This window comes from Arvicanthis niloticus, chromosome 22, assembly GCF_011762505.2.
Source record: "Arvicanthis niloticus isolate mArvNil1 chromosome 22, mArvNil1.pat.X, whole genome shotgun sequence".
In the NCBI taxonomy this organism is placed as follows: Eukaryota; Metazoa; Chordata; class Mammalia; order Rodentia; family Muridae; genus Arvicanthis; species Arvicanthis niloticus.
The window spans coordinates 5,298,163-5,319,850 of record NC_133429.1 but is presented as its reverse complement, the minus strand read 5'-3'; the positions used below and the strand labels follow the sequence as shown (position 1 = coordinate 5,319,850).

The 21,688-nt window shown below is 46.1% G+C and overlaps 1 protein-coding gene across 1 annotated transcript in view; it reads right to left on the bottom strand.

Moving 5' to 3' along the window:
- Positions 1 to 2,659: 2,659 nt before the first annotated feature.
- The window catches only part of Myo1f (myosin IF), a 52,184-nt gene continuing 33,155 nt past the window's right edge, over positions 2,660 to 21,688 (bottom strand). The window contains exons 16-28 of the mRNA XM_076919737.1: positions 19,928 to 20,009; positions 18,053 to 18,159; positions 16,987 to 17,085; positions 16,739 to 16,883; positions 12,584 to 12,698; positions 12,327 to 12,496; positions 9,463 to 9,608; positions 8,856 to 9,002; positions 8,329 to 8,477; positions 7,837 to 7,920; positions 6,792 to 6,987; positions 6,522 to 6,691; positions 2,660 to 4,292 (exon numbers count right to left, since the gene is read on the bottom strand). Of these exons, the coding sequence (XP_076775852.1) occupies positions 4,216 to 4,292; positions 6,522 to 6,691; positions 6,792 to 6,987; positions 7,837 to 7,920; positions 8,329 to 8,477; positions 8,856 to 9,002; positions 9,463 to 9,608; positions 12,327 to 12,496; positions 12,584 to 12,698; positions 16,739 to 16,883; positions 16,987 to 17,085; positions 18,053 to 18,159; positions 19,928 to 20,009 (1,687 nt within the window). The 3' untranslated portion in view covers positions 2,660 to 4,215. The remainder of the gene's footprint in view (positions 4,293 to 6,521; positions 6,692 to 6,791; positions 6,988 to 7,836; positions 7,921 to 8,328; positions 8,478 to 8,855; positions 9,003 to 9,462; positions 9,609 to 12,326; positions 12,497 to 12,583; positions 12,699 to 16,738; positions 16,884 to 16,986; positions 17,086 to 18,052; positions 18,160 to 19,927; positions 20,010 to 21,688) is intronic.

The window sequence follows — 21,688 nt, the reverse complement described above, 5'->3', positions numbered from 1 at the left end:
AGTATTTGGTAGGCAGAAGCAGTCTGATCAGTATGACTGGCCTGATCTACATAAAAGTTCTAGGCTAGCCAGGGCTACATAGTGAAACTCTATCTCACAAACAAACAAACAAACAACTAACCACCAGACATCCCCCACAAACAATGATACCAATAATAAATTAAAGAGGGGGTCCAAGAAGGTAGCTCAATGTTGGGATTAAAAGTGTATTGCCACACCCAGGCTTCTTTTGTACTGGAATCACAGGTGTGTTACCATGTGTGGCTAGTAAGATCTTTTTCAAGAGAAGAGTGGGGCCTGGAGAGGTGGCTCAACATGCAAGCAAAACACTCATACACCTAAAATAAAATACATTTAAATGTTATTATACCTAATTTTGGGGAGGGAAAAAAACACACTCAGGATCTTCCTAGTTGGTCAACATTCATGCAAAGAATAAGAGACTGTTGAATACTCAACTCTAAATGAGATCATACCCAGAGATTGTCTTCTTAGAAGAAATGTCAGAAAGAATGTAAGAATCAAAGATGGTCAATAACATCAAGAAAACAATGGCCCCTGACAGGTTGACCACACACCAAGGCAGGCCAAAACTAGATCCAATGGGGAAATTTTAAAACAGAAAGAAAGAAATCTTCAGGTTCATTTGGAATGGACAGGAGGGTGGAAGGAGGGAGGTTATGGGAGAATCTGGGGGTGGTGGTGAATATGTTCAAACTGTGTTGTATAAAATTCTCAAATATGTAGCCAAAAAACGCTGATTTTTTTCATCTTCCCAGCCTCCACACACCAGAGTGATTGGATTATAGGTATATGCCACAACACCTGCTGTATGCCATATTAGTGACCCAATTCAGGGTTTTGTGTGTTTAGGAAAGCACTTGACCAGCTGGGCCTCTTTTTTTTGTTGCAAGGTAGAGAGGTGCTTTTGTGCTGGGGAAGGAAGAATAGGGTGAGGCTGAGGAAAGAACAGGGCCACAAGGAAGGGAGAGGAGGGGCCGGATGTAAGAAATTTTGTGAAAGAGCCCACAGGATGTGGGGCTGAGGCCTGGCTAGAATGTAGGTGATGTCAGTTCACAGTGTGGAGCTGTCCCTAACCTAATTATTCAAAACCGTGTGTTAGAATATACCAAGCCCCCATTTCTTCTCCCCAATCCTTCCCAATATGTAAGCATCCACCCTGCTCATAGCCTTACTTTCTGTAAATGAAGTATCCTCTATGCCAGTGGAGTGAGGGGACTGTACCCTCACTCCACCTCACCAAGGAGGGGAAAGCAATTTACATAGTGAGTTTGAGGGGAAAAAGATGGAAACCCTTCTGCTCTTTCTTCCTGCCCCTTCTTTTCCTCCTCCTCTCTCCTTTTGTGTAGCCCAGGCTGGCCTCCTTGCTTTGTACCCAGGATGAGTGCACTCCTGGGTCTTCTGCTTTCACCTCTTGTATGCTGGGATGATGGGATGTGTATTACCAATACCTGGTTTATGGGGTGCTAGAGATGGAAGCAAGGACGTTCTTCATGCTAGGAAAGCACTCTATCTCTTGAGCTACATCTCCAACTGACCTTGTTTTTCTTCTTCTCTTTTGTTCCCTTTCCTTTCCTCTTTAACCTCCCTCCTCCTTCCGTTTTGGTACTGGCTTGGAACACAGAGCTTCATGCATGATAAGCAAACACTACCAACTAAGCCATCTCCCTGGCCCTTTATTATTATTATTTTTGTAATGGAAGTTTATTTATTTAAAATTACAATTATTTTCATTTTTTTTGCTATGTGTATGTAGGCACACATGTGCTAGACTGTGTGTGTTGAGGTCACAGGGCACCCAGCAGAATTGGTTCTCTTCTTCCATCACGTGGGGCCTAGGCATGGAACCACGATGTGGGGCCTAGGCTGTGGGGCCTAGGCGTGGAACCACGCTATCAGACTTGATAGGAAGTATCTCGACCTGCTGAGTCACCCCGCTGGCTCTAAACAATTTATATACTATCATTATTTTAAACATTTATCTGTTTATTTTATGTATATAAGTGCTTTGTCTACATGTGTGTATATGTACTGTGTGTGTGCCTGGGCCCAGGGAGGACAGAATAAGGTGTTAGAGACCCTGGACTGGAGTTATAGATGATTGTGAGCTATCTGGTGGGTACTGGGAATCAAACCCTGGTCCTCTAGGAGAGCAGTCAGTGCTCTTAACTGCTGAACCATCTCTCTAGCCCCAATATGTTATTAGTGGGAGAGAACACATGAAAGAGGAAAACTTTGCATAGTTGGTTCTATCTTTCCACCTTTATGTGGGTTCTGGGGACGAAATTCAGGTTCCCGAGAGGGAACAACAGGCACCTTTGCCTGCTGAGTCTCTCACCCTTTCATAAAAGTCATGAACTCATATGAGGCCTGAACACTAGAAAAGAACTATAGGCAACTAAGGAATGTTGAGAAAGAGAGAAATAGTGTTCCCCAGAGAAGAACATGCCAATTGGTTATCCAATATCAAATGGTCAGCCCTGAAAATACATACAAACAAATGATATTGTACAGACTGAGCAAGTATATTTATATATTTAGGAAGGGAGAGATGATTATTTTATAATCTCAAAAATAATTATTTTATAATCTCAAAAAAGAAAATAATATTTAAAACAAATAAATCTTGGTTTTTAACACTGGTTTGTGAAACCAGGCAGAGGACACATGTCTTTAACTTTAGCACTTACAAGGCAAAGGAAGACAGATCTGTAGGAGTTCAAGGTTAATCTGCTCTATAAGATAAGTTTCTGTCTGTCTCTGTGTCTCTCTGGTTTTTCAGAGCTGGCTAAACAAGTATTCTTGATCTTGAACTAAAATGTAAAAGAATTCAGAGATCATGTGGTCCGGCCACACTCAAGGACTGTTACAACTTTTGCACAATGATTGGCTAACAAGAGGCCTGATGAGGCCCAGCTGCTTTCTTGTGCTTGTTTTCCAGCCAAGGTTGGTTTCTTGAGGCAAATGCAGAGGGGAAAGGAAAAAGGACCAGATGGGCTTTTCTGGGCAGCCTTCCCCCCACCTCCTCAAAGGACCTTACTGTAGCCCAGGATATCCTCAAAGTCAGCTATGTAGGGGCTGGTGAGGTGGTTTAATGGGTTAAGGCCCTTACCACTAAACCTGATGACCTGAGTTTGATTCAATTCCTGGAATCTGCCTGGGGGAAGTAGAGAATTAGGTTCACAAGGTTGTCCTCTGACCTACACACACACACACACACACACACACACACACACACACACACACACACACACACACACACTCACACACACACACTCACACACACACTCTCTCATACACACATACACATATACACACTCACACACACACACTCACACACACACACTCACACACACACACACACACTCTCATACACACATACACATATACACACACATGCACACACATATACACATATACACACACACACTCACACACACACACTCTCTCATACACACATACACATATATATATACACACACGCACACATGCACACACATATACACATATACACACTCACACACACACACTCACACACACACACTCTCTCTCATACACACATACACATATACACACTCACACACATACACACTCACACACACACACTTTTTAAAAAAATCAGCTGTATAGCCAAGGATGACATTGACCTCTTGCTCTTCCTGTTTCTACCTGGTAAGAATTGAGATCACAGTCATGGGCCACCAAGCCCAGTTTTATGCAGTCCTGATGAAACTGTGGGGATTATGCTTGAGAGGAAAGCAACTAAGTAACATCCCCAGCCCCAGAACTCAGTAATTTACTTTTTGCTTTTACCTGACACATGTTTATTGCCTCAGTGACAGAGAAAGTGGAAAGGTCTAATTGTCAGAGTCTCTTAACTCTGGGCAGTGCACGGCACTTTGCTCACAGGGCAGGACATGATTCATTTCATACACACAAGGCAGCTGGGAGGTAGGTTCTGCAGCAGATACTATTGGACACATGACCAAATGGAGACTTAGATAGCAATTCAACCCATGGGAAGGCAGTCCCAGACATGGGATGCTACAGTGGTGATCCTCCATACACAGCGCCCCCACTGGGCTGGAGGCTACAAGCCTGAGCATTCTGGTCAGTGCAGACAGGATAATCAAGACTTCCACTGGCAGGGTTTGGCTCCCAGGCAGGCAAGCAGGCAGGCTGGTGGACAGACGATCAGATCTTCTCCACATAGTTTCCTGGAAAGAGACCTTCCTGGCCATGAAGCCGACCCTTCCACCAGCCAGAAGAATCTGTGGGAGAAAAGAGCTTCAAGTGCCCAGTGCACACTGGAGAAAGCCCACATGTCTGTTCTGTGTCTATCTTAGATTTTTATTTTAATTAGTTAATTAGTTAATTAATTATGCTTTTGAGATATGGTGTCATGTGGCTCTGGCTGTTTTCAAACACACTCTGTGTAGGTCTGGAGAGATGGCTTAGTGAAGAAAGTACATATTGTACATGTGTGAGGACCTGAGTTTGGTTCTTTAGAACCATTGAAAGCCAGATGCAGTGGTATATACACATCTGTTATTCTAGCTCAATGGTGAAACAGGAGAATCCCCATAAACTCTTGGGTGAGCTAGCCTGGCATATATGATAGCAAGCAACAAGAGACACTGCCTCAAACAAGGTAAAGGTAAGGACTGACTCTAGATTGCCCTCTGACCTCTGTGTGTGCACCATGATACCTGTGCACCTTCAGTGAAACATAGGAATGCATATGTGTATGCACATACATACAGACACACACACAGACAGATAAGTCCACAGATACGCATGCCTGTGTACACATCCTCACAGACACATACACACAAAGATGTGTGCACTGTGTGCTTGGTGGCTAAGGTTGTCCTTGGGTTCCTAAGCCCCCTTTGTCTGACCCCTGAGGACTGTGATTATGGGCATGAACAGTCACACTCAGTTTTGTTTTGATTAGAGACTGGGTCTGTCTCCATGACTGGCCCATCTTGGCTTTATACTCTGCAACCTCCTTCCTCAATCTCTGAAGTTCTAGGACTATATGTATGTACCATCATGCATGACTATCAGCAGTTGGGTCTGAAGTTGATTGGGATCAAGTCCAGGGCCTTGTACCTGCTAGGCATGTGTTCTACTGCTGAGTAGTTTACCGGCTAAGCCTGAACCCAGACTTCCATCGCTTTCCCACCCTTCCATTCCCTCATCCCTCTTTTACATCGAGAAGGATGGAATCCAGAACCTCATGCCTGTGAAGCAAGTGCTCTACCGCTGATCTGCATTCACAGTCTCTGTCATTCTCTAGATGAGTTACTTGTGCTCTTTTATCAAACCACCTTCCTCCATAGACCCCGTCCTTCAATTCTCAGGTTTAGTCAGGAATAACCAGGTCCCCTTGACATCCAGGAAGCCTTGCCGTCCACTTATGGAGTCTGTGAAGAACCTGTCTGTGGTTACTCCGGAGGATGGAGGGAAGAACTGGGTAGGGCCATCCAGACTCAGCTTCCTTCCTACTGTCAAGGATCTGTAAAGTCAGCTGTTACTGACAAAAATAAAAGTTTCAGCCTGGCAATGTGGTAGTCTGCTGTCATGCTGGGGACCAGGAGGTCGGAGGAGCAAGGATAAGGAATTCAAAACCATCCTAGGCATGTCCTTCTCTCTAAGTGAGATGAAATGACAAAGATGCTTAGGCACTAGATGTGATGAGGCCACAGGCCCTGTGCTTTAGGATCAGTGTCAGAGACAAGGGTATCAAGGCTCTGCAGCCTGGTGAGGCTGGGAGCTGAACACGGCTATCCATTCATTTATCCTCCTTTTTAAATGAGTGTGCACTGCTGCATTCAGCTTTAATTTTTTATTACCCTTTCTTTTTCAACAATGTGCGTGCATGACATGCACCTTTATGTTACATGTGTTGCATGCTTTTGCATGCGTGTAGGAGCCCATGTATGTGGGTACATGTGTGTATGGAGACCCTATGTTGTCATCTTCTTCTGCTCATCTACCTTATTCACTGAGGCAGAATCTTTCAGTCAGAATCACAGCTCAGCGATGTGGCTAGGCCTACTATCCAGCTTGCTCTGAGGGTCCCGTGTCTGTCTTCTGAGTCTGGAATTACAGATACACTGCCATGCCTACCCAGCATTTACTGGTATCTGGGAATCAGAACTCTGGTCCTCATATTTTCAAAGCAAGAGCTTTAACCATGGAGCCATCTCCCCAGCCCAGCCTCGGGGTGTGTGTGTGTGTGTGTGTGTGTGTGTGTGTGTATCTTTAGGTCAAAGTCCAATCTTTCCTTCCATCATGTGATTGTGTGGGTCCTGCAGATTAAACTGAGAGCAACAGATATGGTGGTAACGACTTTTATCCATTGGGCCATCATCTCATTAACTCTAGCTCTTGTTCTTGCATGGATGGAAAGGCTGTGCAGTAACGTGTGACTGTCTCACCGTGTCAGGGTTCTGAAGACTCCCCACTCTCCACCCCTGCCCCAGAATACAAACCTTCCATGAGGATCTCAATTACTTCATTCACGTTAAAGCTCAGCTCATCCACGTCTTGGCCTATGTATTGGTACAGTGCCCGGCACCTCGGGCCATGTGTCCGCGGTTGGGGCTTAGGTCGGCCCACTCCTGGCACAGGTCTCTGCCCTACGCTTCTCTTCCTTTGCATACTGTGGGGGAGAGGGGGACAGCGTGGGTCTCATCACAGTCCTAGATACTCCGATATCCCACTGCCTCCTGGGGCTGCACCCTCTCTCTTTCCCTACCTACCCTGCCACACCCTGGTCAGGCACATTCAGGAATTCTGTGTTGTGCTCTGAAGGTGGCCGTGCTCGAGGACGTCTGCTGGCTCCTAGGGTTGAGGATGGAGGGCCCCGTGGAGGCCTCTGGGAACTCCTGCCAGATGTGATCTCCAGGGGTAGGGACCTTACCTGGGAAGAGGGCGGTACCCCATTTCGATTCAGGCCTATGGTGGAAGCAAAGATAGAGTTATCTGTCATGAGTGGCTGCTAACATTTGAGGAGTCAGCTCTACGCCCTAAGCCTCACAGAAGACGCAGCCACTCTCAACCTGAGGTTTGAGTCCAACTCTATGGAGTCGGTTCCCTCTTTCCACATTCTTTTGTGTTCTGAGGGCCAAATTCAGGCCCCCAAGCTATATGCACCATGAGCCTTTACTTGAAGAGGAATTTATGGGCTTCTTTTTTCTTCCTCTTCCTCTTCTTTTTCCTTTCCCTCTTCCTTCTTCTCTCCCTCCTTCTCTCTCCCCACCCCCTTCTATCTCTCATTCCACTTTTGATTCAGGGTTTCACTACGTAGGCCTGGCTGGCCTGGGACTGGCTATGTAGACCAATCTGGCCTTAAACTTTCAGAGATCAACCTGCCTCTGCCTCCTGTGTTCTGAAATTAGGTGTTCACTACACCCGGCTCAGATGTGTGTGTGTTTATTTTTGAGACAGGGTGTCATGTGGCCTGGCTGCATCATGCTTCCTGTGCAGTTGACACACTAAATTTATATGGCTTTCTTCGTGCTAAACAAGCACTCTATGACTGGGATAAAAGTGGTGTGGGAATGTAGATAGCAAATCCAAGCAGAGGTCTGGAGGCAAGAATAAATTTGATGAGTTAGCTAAATAAAATGTAGTTTCTTTTGGCTAGGGAGAAGTCAGTGACTATCTAGGGTAGGATCTTAAAGGTATTTCCAATTATGCTTATCCTGCCTCCATCTTGTAGTATACAGAAGAGCTATGGTGAGGTGAGATAATGCTCTTGTTAGCTTCTTAAGTCCACAGCAGACGAAGGAAGTGTCTCCTTACCTCTGGGGGGCCCAGGGGCTGCTCGAGTGGGAGCCTGCGCGGACCTTCGAGGTCTTCCCTGGGCTAATCCCTTCCGTGTAGGCTCTGAGAGAAGAAGAAATCGGAGATAGGTTTGTGGCCTGGCCAGACTAGGCCCTTGCCCAGGTCCAACACTGCTCCACACTGGTTCAGCTTGAGACCACGCCCTTGAGAACTCATTGGTTCTTTTATGTTAGTTGCAGGTGGGGATTTCATACTTATTTTTTGAGCTCTCCCACTCTGGGACACGCCCCACCATCTGTTGGCAGCTTAGTGTTGCTTCTATGACCATGCCTCTCCACGTTTCTCTCCTTCTTATTGGTCATTTCTCTAAGGCAAGATGTCTTCTTCTATACCTTGGCCCTAGAGGCCCTGACCTCTCTAGACTAGCCTAGTTAGTTGGTTTCGCCTCTTCAGTGACCACGCCCCAGGCCCCGCCCCCACGATGCCCAGTTCTGGTTTCCGCTGACTTACTGGTGCTCTTAGGCAATCCGTCCCCAATGCTGATAGTGAGAGCTCGACCCCCAGCCTTGAGCACAGCCAAGTCACCTGTCCCGCGAGAGAAGGTGACATTTCGGGTACTGCCTCCTCCCCAGCCTTCCTTCTTCACCCGGAACTGCAGCCTAGGGGAGAGAAAAGTGTTTGGGGGCGGTGGTGGCGCACGCCTTTAATCCTAGCACTTGGGAGGCAGAGGTAGGCGGATTTCTGAGTTCGAGGCCAGCCTGGTCTACAGAGTGAGTTCCAGGACAGCCAGGGCTACACAGAGAAACCCTGTCTCGAAAAAACAAAAACAAAAAACAAAAAACAAAAAAAAAAAAAAAAAAAAAGACTCGGCACACAGGACACAGTCCTCTATCATTCTGAAAAGTAGGAGAGAAAAGTGTTTGGGTATACCAGTTGGGGTCCCTTTTCCACACCCTACTTATGCCGAGGTCCCTGCAGTAGGTAGGGGGCACTGCGCATAGGTCGGGCAGAGGGTGGCTATGGATTGAGGGGCGTACATGTCGCTGAAGGTGAGGGGTAGGGGCCTGCGTGCTGCCTCTTCAAAGCGCTTGCTCAGAAGGCTGACAAATTCGGTCTTGAAGATACTTTCTAAGAAGCTGTCAGCAGCCTCTTCTTGAAGGATGAAGAAGTCATCCTGTCGGGTGCTGGGGAAAAGGCAAGAGAGCATTAAGGGGTGCAGGAAGACATGATGTGTAGGGTCCGATCTATGAGGATCAATTGGGGGAAGGGAGAAGGAGGAGCCTGGGAAAGTGATAATTGAGAACGCTCAGAGGTCAGGTAGGAAGGAGGGACAGAAATTGTCTCCACACAAAGAAAATGAAAGTAGGGCGGGACCTGAGTTGCATTCTCTGGGACCCACGTGGTGGAATGCCTTTATATAGACCTCCACTCACGTACTGTGATGTGTGCCCCTCCCCCCAAATAAAAATGTAATTAAATAGTTTGTTCAAGATCGTGAGAGTAGAGGCAAGTGAATGTGGCAGGTAGTAACAAGACTGCTAAAGGTATAATAGCACCTACAGTTACTATGGTAACAAGCAAGGAGGCAGCAGAGGAACACCTGACAGGTGGGTTACTACAGGACAGATGGCCACTTGTCCTTACCTGAGGGACACCCCTCGGAGGGCCTGGATCTCTAATTTCTTCTTCAGGACTTCACGCACCAAACCCTTCTCTGGTCCCCTTTTCACCTTCTCTCTCCCAATCACATACACACACTTTGGGGTCAGGATCAAGTCCCGTCTGATGGGCTGAAGGAAGGAAATGCCAGAGGCTGAGGGGTGGTCCCCAGGGGATGGGCAGCCTGGCACCAGAGGATCAACTCTAGACAAGGGTGGAGCTTTCAGGGCAGGTGACTGGGAAATCTCTGTGTGTGAGTTGCCAAATCATGTAACAAATAGAATAAAGGTGAGGTTATATTGTTTAGAAAATGTATGTCAGGGCTAGTCGATAGGTACAAGATAAAAGAAACATCTGATGGATATGGTCTGCCACTGTAGTCGTGTGTGTGTGTGTGTGTGTGTGTGTGTGTGTGTGTGTGTGTGTGTGTTGTGAAATTCTGTCTTCTGGGTATGACATGGCTGTTGTCCTCTGCAGCCAAATTTACTTTTAAGAGATGTGCACAAGATTGGGCCTACTAACTTTTGATTTCGGATGAGGAATTCATGTGGCCCTGTCCCTCCTTGAAGATCTATATAGACAGTTAATGGTTTGTGAGGGAGAATTAGAGATATAGTTTCTCCAATGGTCTAGCCAATTTTAAGTTGCCAGTGCTTCTGTAAGTAACCAATCTCTCATCCATGTTTCTGGAAACAACAAACTAAACTTGTGTCACCGAGCTATTCTTTAATGGAATCATCTCTTTGGTCTGTCATTAGTGTCCTATTAGGAGTAATGAGACATTTGTTAGTCTCTCTAGGAAAAGTTCACAAAACTGTATGTATGTGTATACACCTGTGCTGGGAAAGGGATTCTTGCATGCTAAGCATGAGAGGCCAAACCTACTCAATCTTGGGACCGGCCTCCATTTAAAAAGAAAAAAAAAAAGCCTGAGAACTTGATCTGTAGTAGAACCCAAGCTGCACCCAAGTACCAGGGAGGCCGCCACAGCTTGTCTTTGGCCAGAGTTACTATCTGGCTACTTCCTAGCAACAGTTAAGATGCCACAGCTTGTCCTTGGCCAGAGTTACTATGTAGCTACTTCCTAGCAACAGTTAATCAAAGATTGTTTCAGATGTGTTGTTAGACCCTTTGTGATGGATACGGTCTTGCTTCAGAACCTGTGGCTTATAGACTGACTATTAGATGCTTGCCAGGCTAGACAGCCCCCACTTGTTCACATTTCCTATAAAACTTTCTTCTGCTGAGGGTTTAGGGCTGCACTGCCTTCCCGATGTGCTGTGTCAGGGTTGGGCTGGAGGAGAGCCCAAGCCCAAGTGTGTAATAAAGAGACCCTAATTCCATTGCACTGGAAATTTGGGGGTCCATGAATGCTTCCTGGCAGAACAAGCACACACTGGGCCACATGCCCTCAGCTCAGGTTTTGTAAAGGTATGGATTGAGGCCAGGTGGTGGTGGCCTACACTTTTAATCTCAGTACTTGGGAGGCAGAGGCAGGTAGATTCTGTGAGTTCTAGGCCAAGGAGGTCTACAGAGTGAGTTCCAGAATAGCTAGGCCTACACAGTGAACCCCTACCTTGGGGTAGGGGAGTATTGATTGCTTGAGCAAGTGAAGACACATCACAGAGGTAGATAAGGGTATATTGTGTAAAAAGTTTTTTTTTTTGTGGTGGGACACACATGTAATCTCCGGGCTTGGGAGGTTAGGGCAGGAAGATTGTATGTTTTAGGCCAGCCTTGGCTTAAATGAATGAAAAGAAAAAAAAAAAAAAAAAAAAAAAAAAGGAAAGTCATGGCCACAAGTAAGGGACATGTCTGTATATGAATCTATGAGTTGTATAGGAAGGTGGCTATGACGGTTAGTTATATTTTACTTCGGTAGCTTATTTTTTTGTGTGTATCTGTGTATGTGCAAGCATGTGCATGGCATGGCATGGAGGTCAGAGGACAACCTATGGGAGTCAGTTCTCTCCCTCTACCAACTGGGTTCTAGGGATTGAACTCAGGTCTTCAGGTTGTCAGCAGGTACCTTTACCTGCCATCCCGCCATCTGTGCCATATACACATTTAGACACCTGTGCATGTCTTCGAGGGATTCTCTAGATTATGTTAATTGGGTCATGATTTCTGGGACAGGCAGGCATGCACCTGTGAACAAGGCTCTCTTGACCCGGTGAGAGTGTTAATATAGACAGGGGCTTCAGAGTCAAGTGAAGGTGCAATGGGCATGCATGTCTAAGCCACGTGAGGGAAGTGGTCCTGTGAATAGGCTTCTGGATAAAGTGAATATGTCATCTTAGACAGATGTATCAGGGAAAATGAGGGTGTATCTGACGGATAGTGTGTCTGGGTTACACAAAGACAGGCTTAATAGACAGCTCTATTACTAGCTGTGGGAATGTGGATGGGTGTGACAGTGTGCCATGAGATGTCCCCCTCCCCCATCCCCTACCCAGGGTTTCTTCTAGCTCAGGCTGACCTGGAACTCACTATATAGTGGAGGATGACCATGAATCATGATCCCCCTAGCCTCCCCCAAGACCTGGGGTTGTAGGTATTAGCTACCCTGCCTGGTTTACGTAGTACTGGGGATGGAACACAGGGTGCATGCTAACCCAAGTTCTCTGCCAATTGTGCTACAGCCCCATGAGGTCATGTTTGATGGACAGCAGTATCTACCACAGTGGAAGTTTTATTTGTGGGAGGTGTGTCTGTGAGGAAAGATGTCTGGAGGCTAAGTGAACATACACTCATGGGCAGGTGCATCTGGATCCCATGCGTGGGATGCTTCTGGTGTGGGTGCTCAGCAGAGGCACAACCTCAGATGGGAACACCCACTCAGGTCTCACCTTGAAGCGGCGGTCATACTTGGTGACTGAGTCGGCAAAGTCCACTCGTTCTCTTTTGGCCAGGAACTGGCGTAGCTCAGGCCGCTCCTCCAGCCCCAGGTAGTCCCCGACGAAGTTCCGGTTGATGCTGTTTCGCCTTCGTTCCTTCTTGTTCAGTAGGATGTTGGAAGCTGAGAAGACATGTGTGTAGTTAAAAGTCATGGCCTCTCCTTAATCCTCTTGTCCCCAGACTGAGCCTCCTAGTGAAGGCCCCTCACCTTCTTCCCGCATCTCTTCATACTTTCGGACTGCTACATGGCGCCGCCAGGCTTTCTGGATAGTGCGGGCGAAGCCGTCAAACTTCCTCTCTCGCATCTCTTCCAGGAGGAAAAGCTGGACAGGAGGGAGGGGTAGTGGGTCCCAGCATCTCCCGAGTCCCTGACTTCCCATGGACCCTCCTGGATATCCTCACACATGCTATGCGGTTGAGGACAACTTGAACTCCTGAACCTCCTGCCTCTACCTCATGTTGGGGTGATAGGCAGGCACCATTAGTCTGGTTTATGGGCTGCTGAAAGGAACCAAGGGCTTTGTGGATCCCAGGCAAGTACTTTATCAAATGAGCCACACTCTCACCACCCAAAACTGTTTTCGTTTTCTTTTCTGGACTGCACCCAGAAGTCCTTCCTACTTAGGGGCCCAGGCCCCTCCCTCTACATTAAATTAGAACAGGGGTGGTGTGCGGGAGATACAGCTCAGCAGTTGAGTTCCTATGGCTCTTGTGGAAGACCTAAGTCCTGTTCCCAGTACTCATGTCAGGCAGCCCACAACCACCTGTAATTCCAGCTCCACGGGGTCCAACACTCTCATTTGGCCTCCGTGGGCACCCTCTCACCCATAGCAAACTCTCTCACACATACATATACATTAATAAGATTAAATTAGAACTCTGGGTTTGTCTTGTTAGCTTCAAATCCCAGTTCAACCACTGGTTTGCTCTGTGTGTGTGTGTGTGTGTGTGTGTGTGTGTGTGTGTGTGTGTGTGTTTCTGGGATGAACTTATGGCAGCTAGAAGACAACTTTCTGGAGTCAGTTCTCACTTTCCACTGTGTGGTTCCAGGGATCAAATTCAGTGTCAAGATTGATAAGAGACTTTATCCTCTGAGATGGCTCAACAGCCCCGACTTTTCTTTTAACCGTTTTCTCTACTTTTGTTTTTATCTTTTAAAGATTTATTTATTTTTAAATTTAAATATTTGCTTATTCTTAATTTTTATGTGTATGGGTGTTTGCCCACATGACTATATGGGCAATAGAGAGCATTAATTCATCTGTAATTGGAGGTATGAATGTTTGTGAGCCAGCACATGGATGCTGGGAGCTGAATCTGGGTCCTCTGAAAGGGCAGCAAGTGCTTTTAACTGCTGAGCCATCTTTTCAGCCCATCTATCTTCATTTTTCTCCTTTCATTTTACTAAAATCTTTTCATCTGAGTCAATCCCATGCTTCTCCCAACACCTTATAAAACTTTTACTTTTGGAATTGGAGAGATGGTTCAGTGGTTAAGAACACTGTCTGCTCTTCCAGAGGACCTGGGTTGGTTTGGTTCCCAGTACCCACATGGCGGCTCACAACTCTCTGTAACTCCAGTTCCAGGGATCTGATGCCCTCTTCTGGTCATCACAGGTACTGCATGCACATGGAATAGGCAGGCAAAACACCCACACACATAAAAGAAATAAAATATTTACAAAATTTATTTGTTTGTTTGCTTATTTATTTGAGAAAGATTCTCTCCACGTGACCCTGGATGCCTTGAAAATCACACTGTAGACCAGGCTAGACTTAATTTTCACAGAGATCCTCTTGCTTCTGCCTCTGAGAGTTGGGATTAAGGGGATGTACCACAACACACAGTTGGTACACACCTGTAATTCCAGCACACAGGGAGATCTCTATGAGTTTGAGGCCAGCCTGGTGTATGTAGCAAATTTCAGGCCAGCCAGGGCTACATAGTGAGACCTTGTCAAAAACAAAAAAGCTCAACAAATAATCTCACTCTCCTCTTCAACCTCTTCAGTCTCACCACTCCCATTCTAATAAAAACTGATCACTAACTTGTCATGTGTTAATTGTTCTCATTTAGTTAATTCTTCAAAAATTAAAGTCTCCACACTGAAAATTTTGTCACAATTAAATTTTTTGAGACAGGGTCTGGAACTCATGGTCGTAATGTCCTAATGGTCCTGCATGTTGGCATACAGTGATGAGCGACTATACCCAACTTCAAATTTTAATTTTTCTTACATAGCTTTATCAGAGGGGCTGGGACGTACCTCAGTTGGCAGGTGTTTGCCTAGTATTCACAAACCCTGGGTTCCACCCCCAGAACTACCTTACCAACACCAAAGCCAAAACCTGTGGCTGTGGTGCCCCAGGTATGAGGTGGCAATAGGGGGACCAAAATTTAAGGCTGCACAATGAGATGGTGGCCAGCCTCCGTATCGCAGGACTCTGTTTTAAGAAAAAGAAGGCTTTGGCCTAGCTCATTCTATTTTATGTACTTTTTCTCTACTATGTGTCAATTTTTTTGTTTGTTTTTCGAGACAGGGTTTCTCTGTGTAGTCCTGGCTATCCTGGAACTCACTCTGTAGACCAGGCTGGCCTCGAACTCAGAAATCTGCCTGCCTCTGCCTCCCAAGTGCTGGGATTAAAGGCGTGCGCCACCACTGCCTGGCATGTGTGTCAATTTTTGGAGGGTTAATTTCTTGTGGAAATTTTGCCTGCAATAATTAGGAAGTTGGGATTCTTATTCTCCTTTCCATCCTCTCACTTTTCCTCCCTCCCCATTTGTCCCCGTGTCCTGTCACATGTTACAACTAATCCTCCTAGGCAGTTTTACACATTCGCACCTTTGTTCTTTGATAACCCTTCACTTCTCCCACCTTCTTCCCTTACTCTGTGCCTCAGCCTCTCCCCTCCTTCTCAAGTCTCACTCTGTAGCACAGTATGGTCTGGAATTCACAGTGATTCTCCTGCTTCAGCTCCCTAGTGCTTGGATTGTAGGTAACAATTTCTATCAGTAATAATTTATACTTTTTTTCTTTTTTTGGTGATGGGGAATGGAGCACAGGGCTTTTTAGGTTAGGTAATGGCTCCATCATTAAACAACAATCCCAGCCGCTCACTGGAAATTCTAGGCAGGTGCTTTGCCATTAGCTCACCCTCTCAGTCCCCTACTAGCAGATTTTGTGTGGGAATTCTAACTTTTGAGACATTCAGACCTCTCTCTCTTTTTCTCTATCTCTCTAATATATAAATATATATCTATAGAGTATATCTAGCAATACACATGCATATCTGTATATATACTAGGAGAGAGAGAAGCAGAAGGGGTAGGAGAGGAGCAGAAGGGATGAACAAAGGAGTAAAGAACGATAAGGGAAAGGGATCTTGCATGAATGGAGCTTTTATTCTACCAAGGGAGCACCGCCAACCACGCCTGTGTTCATCCTCTCAGATCTGCTCCCCAAGAACTGGCCAGAACACAGGGCTTTTTCTTTTTTCATACATGCTTATGTCTCAGACACTATGGCAGGTGACTTCCTGCTTTGTCTATTCCTCATTCCAGTCCTGGAAGGTGGCTCTTACTTTGTCCCATTTCCATATGGGGACCTGAGGCTTCAAGAGGTTGACAAAGTCTAATCAAGGTCACATGGTGGTGTCACGAAGTAACCAAAGTCTCCCCTTCACCCTGTCAGGGTCTTGCTATACCTTTACTCTAGCTTTGAACTTAGAGTCTCCTGCCTCAGCCTCTGGAAGGCTGCGATTACAGCTGTTGGGTACTACCAGACCAGCACATGCACTCTGTTTGTCTGTCTGTCTGTCTGTCTGTCTGTCTGTCTTTCTTTGGTGCTGAGGATGGAGCCCAGGGCCTCAAATATGCTAGGCAAACCTCCGTCACTGAGCTGTATCTCCAACATCAACCTCAACTCTCCCTTTCCTCTTCCCCTTGTCATCTTCTCTCTTCATTTTCTTATATTTTTCACCATTTAAAAATGTGTGAGCACATCTGTGTGTTTGTGTGTGTGTGTGTTTTTGAGTGTCTCTTTGTGTAAATGTGTTTGTGTCTGTATGTCTTTATGTGAATGTGTGTGTGTATGTGTGTGAGTGTGTGTGTGTGTGTGTGAGAGAGAGAGAGAGAGAGAGAGAGAGAGAGAGAGAGAGAGAGAGTATGGTAGTATGGTATGCTTCAGGAGTCTCATGTTGTGCATGTGTAGGTCAGAGGAGAACAAGTCTGTAGAGTTGCTTCTCTTCATCCACCTTTATGTGAGTTCCTGAGATCCATCCTGAGAACTCAGCTTGCTGGGTTTGTTTGTTATGCACTTTTACCCACTGGTCCCTATCTCTCTTTATCTCTCACACACACTCACCGACTCAGGATTCTTAACAAAGACCTTGGTACTCCCCATCTGGTACTGGTCTGGCTCCATGTTGACAGCACGAAGCAGGTGCTGGACACCCTTGCGTTCGTCTCCACGCCACCGTGGCCATGTCTCAGGAGTCAGAATGGCATACCTAGAGAGAGAGGCCATGAGGGTGTGGAGACGTTTGGAGCAGGCCTGATGGTTGGCCATTTCAATAGGAGAGGCAGTCAAAGCAGGAGAGACAAGTGCATTACCTTTGCAGGAACTTGGAGAACTGGCGACGGTAGGCAAAGCCTGCCCTTCGCACCCGGATGTTCTCCCTCAGGCCCAGGTACTCCACCTGGTGCTTCACCCTGTGGGAGTGAGGTTTCCTGAGATCCAGAAAATGGGAGATGCCCAGGGAAAACTAGTGGCATGAGGTCTGGATTTGTGCTGGGGTTATTGCATGGGTTAGCAGTCTGTCTGTCTGTCTGCCTCTCTCTCTCTCTCTCTCTCTCTCTCTCTCTCTCTCTCTCTCTCATTTGTTTATATCATCATCTACCTATGGATTACCTATTGTCTGCCTATCTATTTATCTATTAAGCATCCGTCTATCTAATTTGTCATCTGTCTACATGTTCCCTACCTAATTACTGTCTACATAATTTGTCTGTCTATCTATCTTTCTATGGCCAGTGTGTCTCTCTGCTGCTTAGGTTTCCCTTGAATTTATGTCCAGCCTCTACCTCCCAAGACTGAGAATAAGCATGAAAGCCACCACCCCTAGCTTGGTGGTTTAGATGGTGAGTTTTAAGTCCCAGAGAGTTTCTCAGCTCAGTCTGGGACCAAATCCTGGACTGAGAACTGAGGGGAAGGTTCTGGGCTCATCCTGGAGGTTAGTTCAAGGATCAGTTCTGGAGTTTAGATTCGAAAAACTGTGTGTTGATTATTTCACAGTCAGTCTGGAGTTACTTAGGGATTGGGTGGGGTGGATTCCACTGTCAGTTCAATGTATGTAACCCTGGGGCCACAGGCACTTTGCATTAAATAAAAATATTAAGTTATATTTTTACGGATGTCGTGGTCAGAGACAACTTGTAGGTTTTCGCTCTTGTCTTCCATCGTATGGAGCCCAGGGGTTGAACTCAGATCATTAGGTTTGGCAGCAAGCACCATTACATGCTGGGCCATCTCTCTGACTCCCTAGAAGATTCTAAAGAGGACTCAGTGTCCAGTCTGGAGTGGTCCTAAAGTTGGTGCTCTGTCTGTGAATCAAATGTAAGTGGCTGGTCCATCGGGCTCCTAGATCTTGTGGGCATGTGAAGGGTATAGTCAGCTCACCTGCTCTCCTCCCAGTCCCTGGGCCGCTTGGTCTCGTTAGGTTTGATGCATCGGATATAGTGTGGTGTGCACTTCTTCAGTGTGGACACCAGGTCATTGGCTTGTTTCTGAGGCAGAGGGAAAATCAGGCATGAGGAAGGCTTGAGGATGACTCTACTGGTTCTCCGCATTCAAGATAACACTCATTAAGGTGGGAGGGGAAGCTGACTGGGCAAACCACGGGTGTGCATAATTCTGTGCATCTCCTAACTCTTTGTCTGTTTGTTTTGTTTTGAGACAGGGTTTCTCTGTGTAACAGTCCTGGCTGTCCGGGGACTCACTCTGTAGACCAGGCTGGCCTTGAACTGACAAAGATCCACCTTCCTCTGCCTTCCAAGTGCTGAGATTAAAGGTGATCTACCCACCTCTTAGATCCCAAACTTGGAGTTCTAATGTCTGTTGCATTTAACACATAGCTTAGCACATAATAAGTACTTAGGAAATGTTTGATGACTGAGTAGTAGAAAAACCAGAACAACCCACTGCTCAGACTTCAATCTGTTTTTAAGAAGACAGTGACTTTGGAAATAAGGAGTGTGTGTGTGTGTGTGTGTGTGTGTGTGTGTGTGTGTTCTTGGGTTATACATTTTAGTCATCTGGGCAAAGTTGTGGGGCCAGGTGAGACTAGGGAAGTGACATGAGAAATTCAGATTCAAACACTGTTTGTGATCTGTGTTAGTAACTGCTTGGTTCTGATCATTGGCCAGCCTGGTCTACAGAGTGAGTCCCGGGACAGTCAGGACTGTTACTGCCAAGTGGGATTGAGCTAATTCCTTGTATGTGTAAGGATCTGCTATCACCACAAAGTCTTAAACAAACAATTGTGAATGTGGCCTTAGGATAGGACCCTATGTTCCCTGCAGCATTATTCACCCTCAACAGAAGGTGGACCCGACCCTTCTGCACAATGAATGACAAAAAATGAATGTAACATGGTATGTCCACACACTAGGATATTATTCAGCCTTCAGAAGGAAGAGCATTCTGACAACAAGCTCCAACATGGATGGACTCTGAGGACATTTTGTGACTGACATTAGCAAGGTATGTTCTGGATGATTTCCATTTTAAGGAAAGAGGTCCTTAAAATCAGCAGATCTATATGGACAGAATCTACATCCATATGATGGGAGCAGGGGCTGGAAGTTAGTTTTGAATTGGGGACATATTCTGAATTTAAAAGATAATAAAGTTTGGAGACCACTGGTGGGGATGGCTGCACAACACAGAACATAGCCCACGTGTCACTGAACTACACACTTACAATGGGTAAGACAGCCTGCTCTATGACATGTATATGTATTTGTATTTCTGCCTTTTAAAATAAGTGGTCTGGAAAGTGTAGCCCAGTAATAGTGTGCATGGCCAGCATGTGCGAGACCTTGAGCTCCACTTGCAAGAACAGGAAGAAAGAAAGAGTAGATGGAAGGGAAGATGGAAAGGAGGGAGAAGGGAGTCAGACAAGGCGGAGAGATGGAAGAAAGAGGAGAGGAAGGGACGGCAGAGAGGAGGAAGAGAAGGGAAGAAGAGATAGAAGAAAGGAGAGAAGGGACGTGAAGGAAGGAAGGAAGGAAGGAAGGAAGGAAGGAAGGAGAGGAGGGATGAAGACAGGGAGGGGAAAGGGGAGAGAAGAAAGAAAAGGAAGGAAAGACAGATGGACCAAACTTAGGCTCATCTTCCTAAACCCAGAGCTGAAGGAAGACCTGATAGGCCAGAGGGTGCCATAGACAGTGAGAGCCCAAGGGACAGGGAACAGATAGACACTGGAACAAGGAGGAAAAGAGTCTGGACAGGTGAAACTTGCCTATTCTGTCCCCTCCCTGCCTCTGGGCCCACCTTGATCTTGGAGCCAGCAGTACTGGGGCGGCCCTTCTTGTCTACATCCAGCTTCTCAGGAAAGAGCATCCGTAGGAAGGCCCTAGGTAGGAGAGAAGAGTGGATCAGAATGAAGACAGACCCTGGGGCATCCTTTTTCAGCCCTCAGAGTTGTAGGGGCTGCCTTGGTGCTAAGATGCAAAGTAGAGTTCCCTCTAAATGTGGGCAGGGGCTGTGAGGTTGGCATTGTATTTTGAGTCTCTTGATTTATTTGCACATTTTAGCTTTACTCTGTGATAATAGCAAATCACACAGTACAGAGTTAAATTAAACAGAAACGTGTAAAGTGTGTGTGGGGGAGGGGGGGGCGGTACACACTTATCCCAGCACTCAGGGTGTGGAGGTAGGAGAATTAGAAATTCAAGTTCATCTTCAGCTACATAGAGAGTTCAAGGCCAGCCTGGGCTATATGAAACATTTTTTTCTTTAAATATAAGGTCTTTCTACGTAGCCCTGACTGTCCTGGAACTCATTAGATCAGGCTGGCCTTGAACTCACAGAGATATGCTTGCCTTTGCCTTCCTAATGCTGGGATTAAAAGTATGCACCTCATTCATTGACGGCATGAGAGAGTCCCTATCTTAGAACAAACAAGGGGCTAGGGTGCAGCTTAGTTGATAGGGGGTTGCCTTGCACTAACACAGCCCTGGGCTCCATCCTCAGCACCGCATTTACCAGGCACAGCCATGAATGCCGAAAGTCTGAGAGTTGCAAGGTAGAGGCTGAATGATCAGAAGTTCAAGGTCATTCTTATTAGGTAGTGAGTTGGAGGTCAGCCTAGGCTGCACAAGACTCTATACATCTAAAAACAACCCAACTCAAATAAATAAATAAATAAATAAATAAATAAATAAATAAATAAATATATCAATTAGAAAAGTATCTTGGCCACAGAGTCATGTCTCCTGCAAGCAGCCATCCTGCCCATACATCTTTGCATATGTATGTGAGGAGATGTGCATAAGCATTCAGCAGTAGTGATGTATGTCTTTAATTCTGGCCTCCTGAGGCAGATGGGGCTCTGTGAGTTTGAAATCTACCTGGTCTATATAGCGAGTTCCAGGCCATCCAGAGATACATAGCAAGACCTTGTCTCAAAAAAACAACAAACAACAAACAAACAATAACAACAACCCCCCAAAAAACCCAAACAAAAAACCCCACAAAATAAAACCCAGAAACACAGACAAACACAAATCCAAAATACCCCCCATACCGCCCCCCCAAATACTGCCCTCCCCCAAAGAAATAAGCGGAGAGGCTGGGGAGCTGGTTCACTTGGCAAAGTATTTGCCATGTAAGCATGCAGACCTGCTTCTTGTTTTGTTTCTAAGACTAGTGCATGCTGATTCAAGAGCCTTACCTGTATGCCTACCTTTTTGTCTATTGATTTCTTTACACACAGCCTTTATATGAGTGTAGGTGCATTCAGGTAGAGGTCAAAGGACAACCTTTGAATGTTCCCAGCCTTTTCAACTTGAGACTGAGTCTCTTTATAAGCCAGGTGGAGAGTAGGGAGATTCTGGGGTCTTCACCCACCATTTTGCGTAGGGCTGACTGTCAGTGCTTACACCGGTCCAAACTCAAGGCTGAACTATTCATTACGCTTGTGCAACAGCTATTTTACCCACTGAACTATCTCCCCTGCCCCGTTTATGTTGTAAGACACAGAGTCTCATGTAGCTGACGCTCAGGCTCCAAATCCTAAGGAGGCTTTTGAGA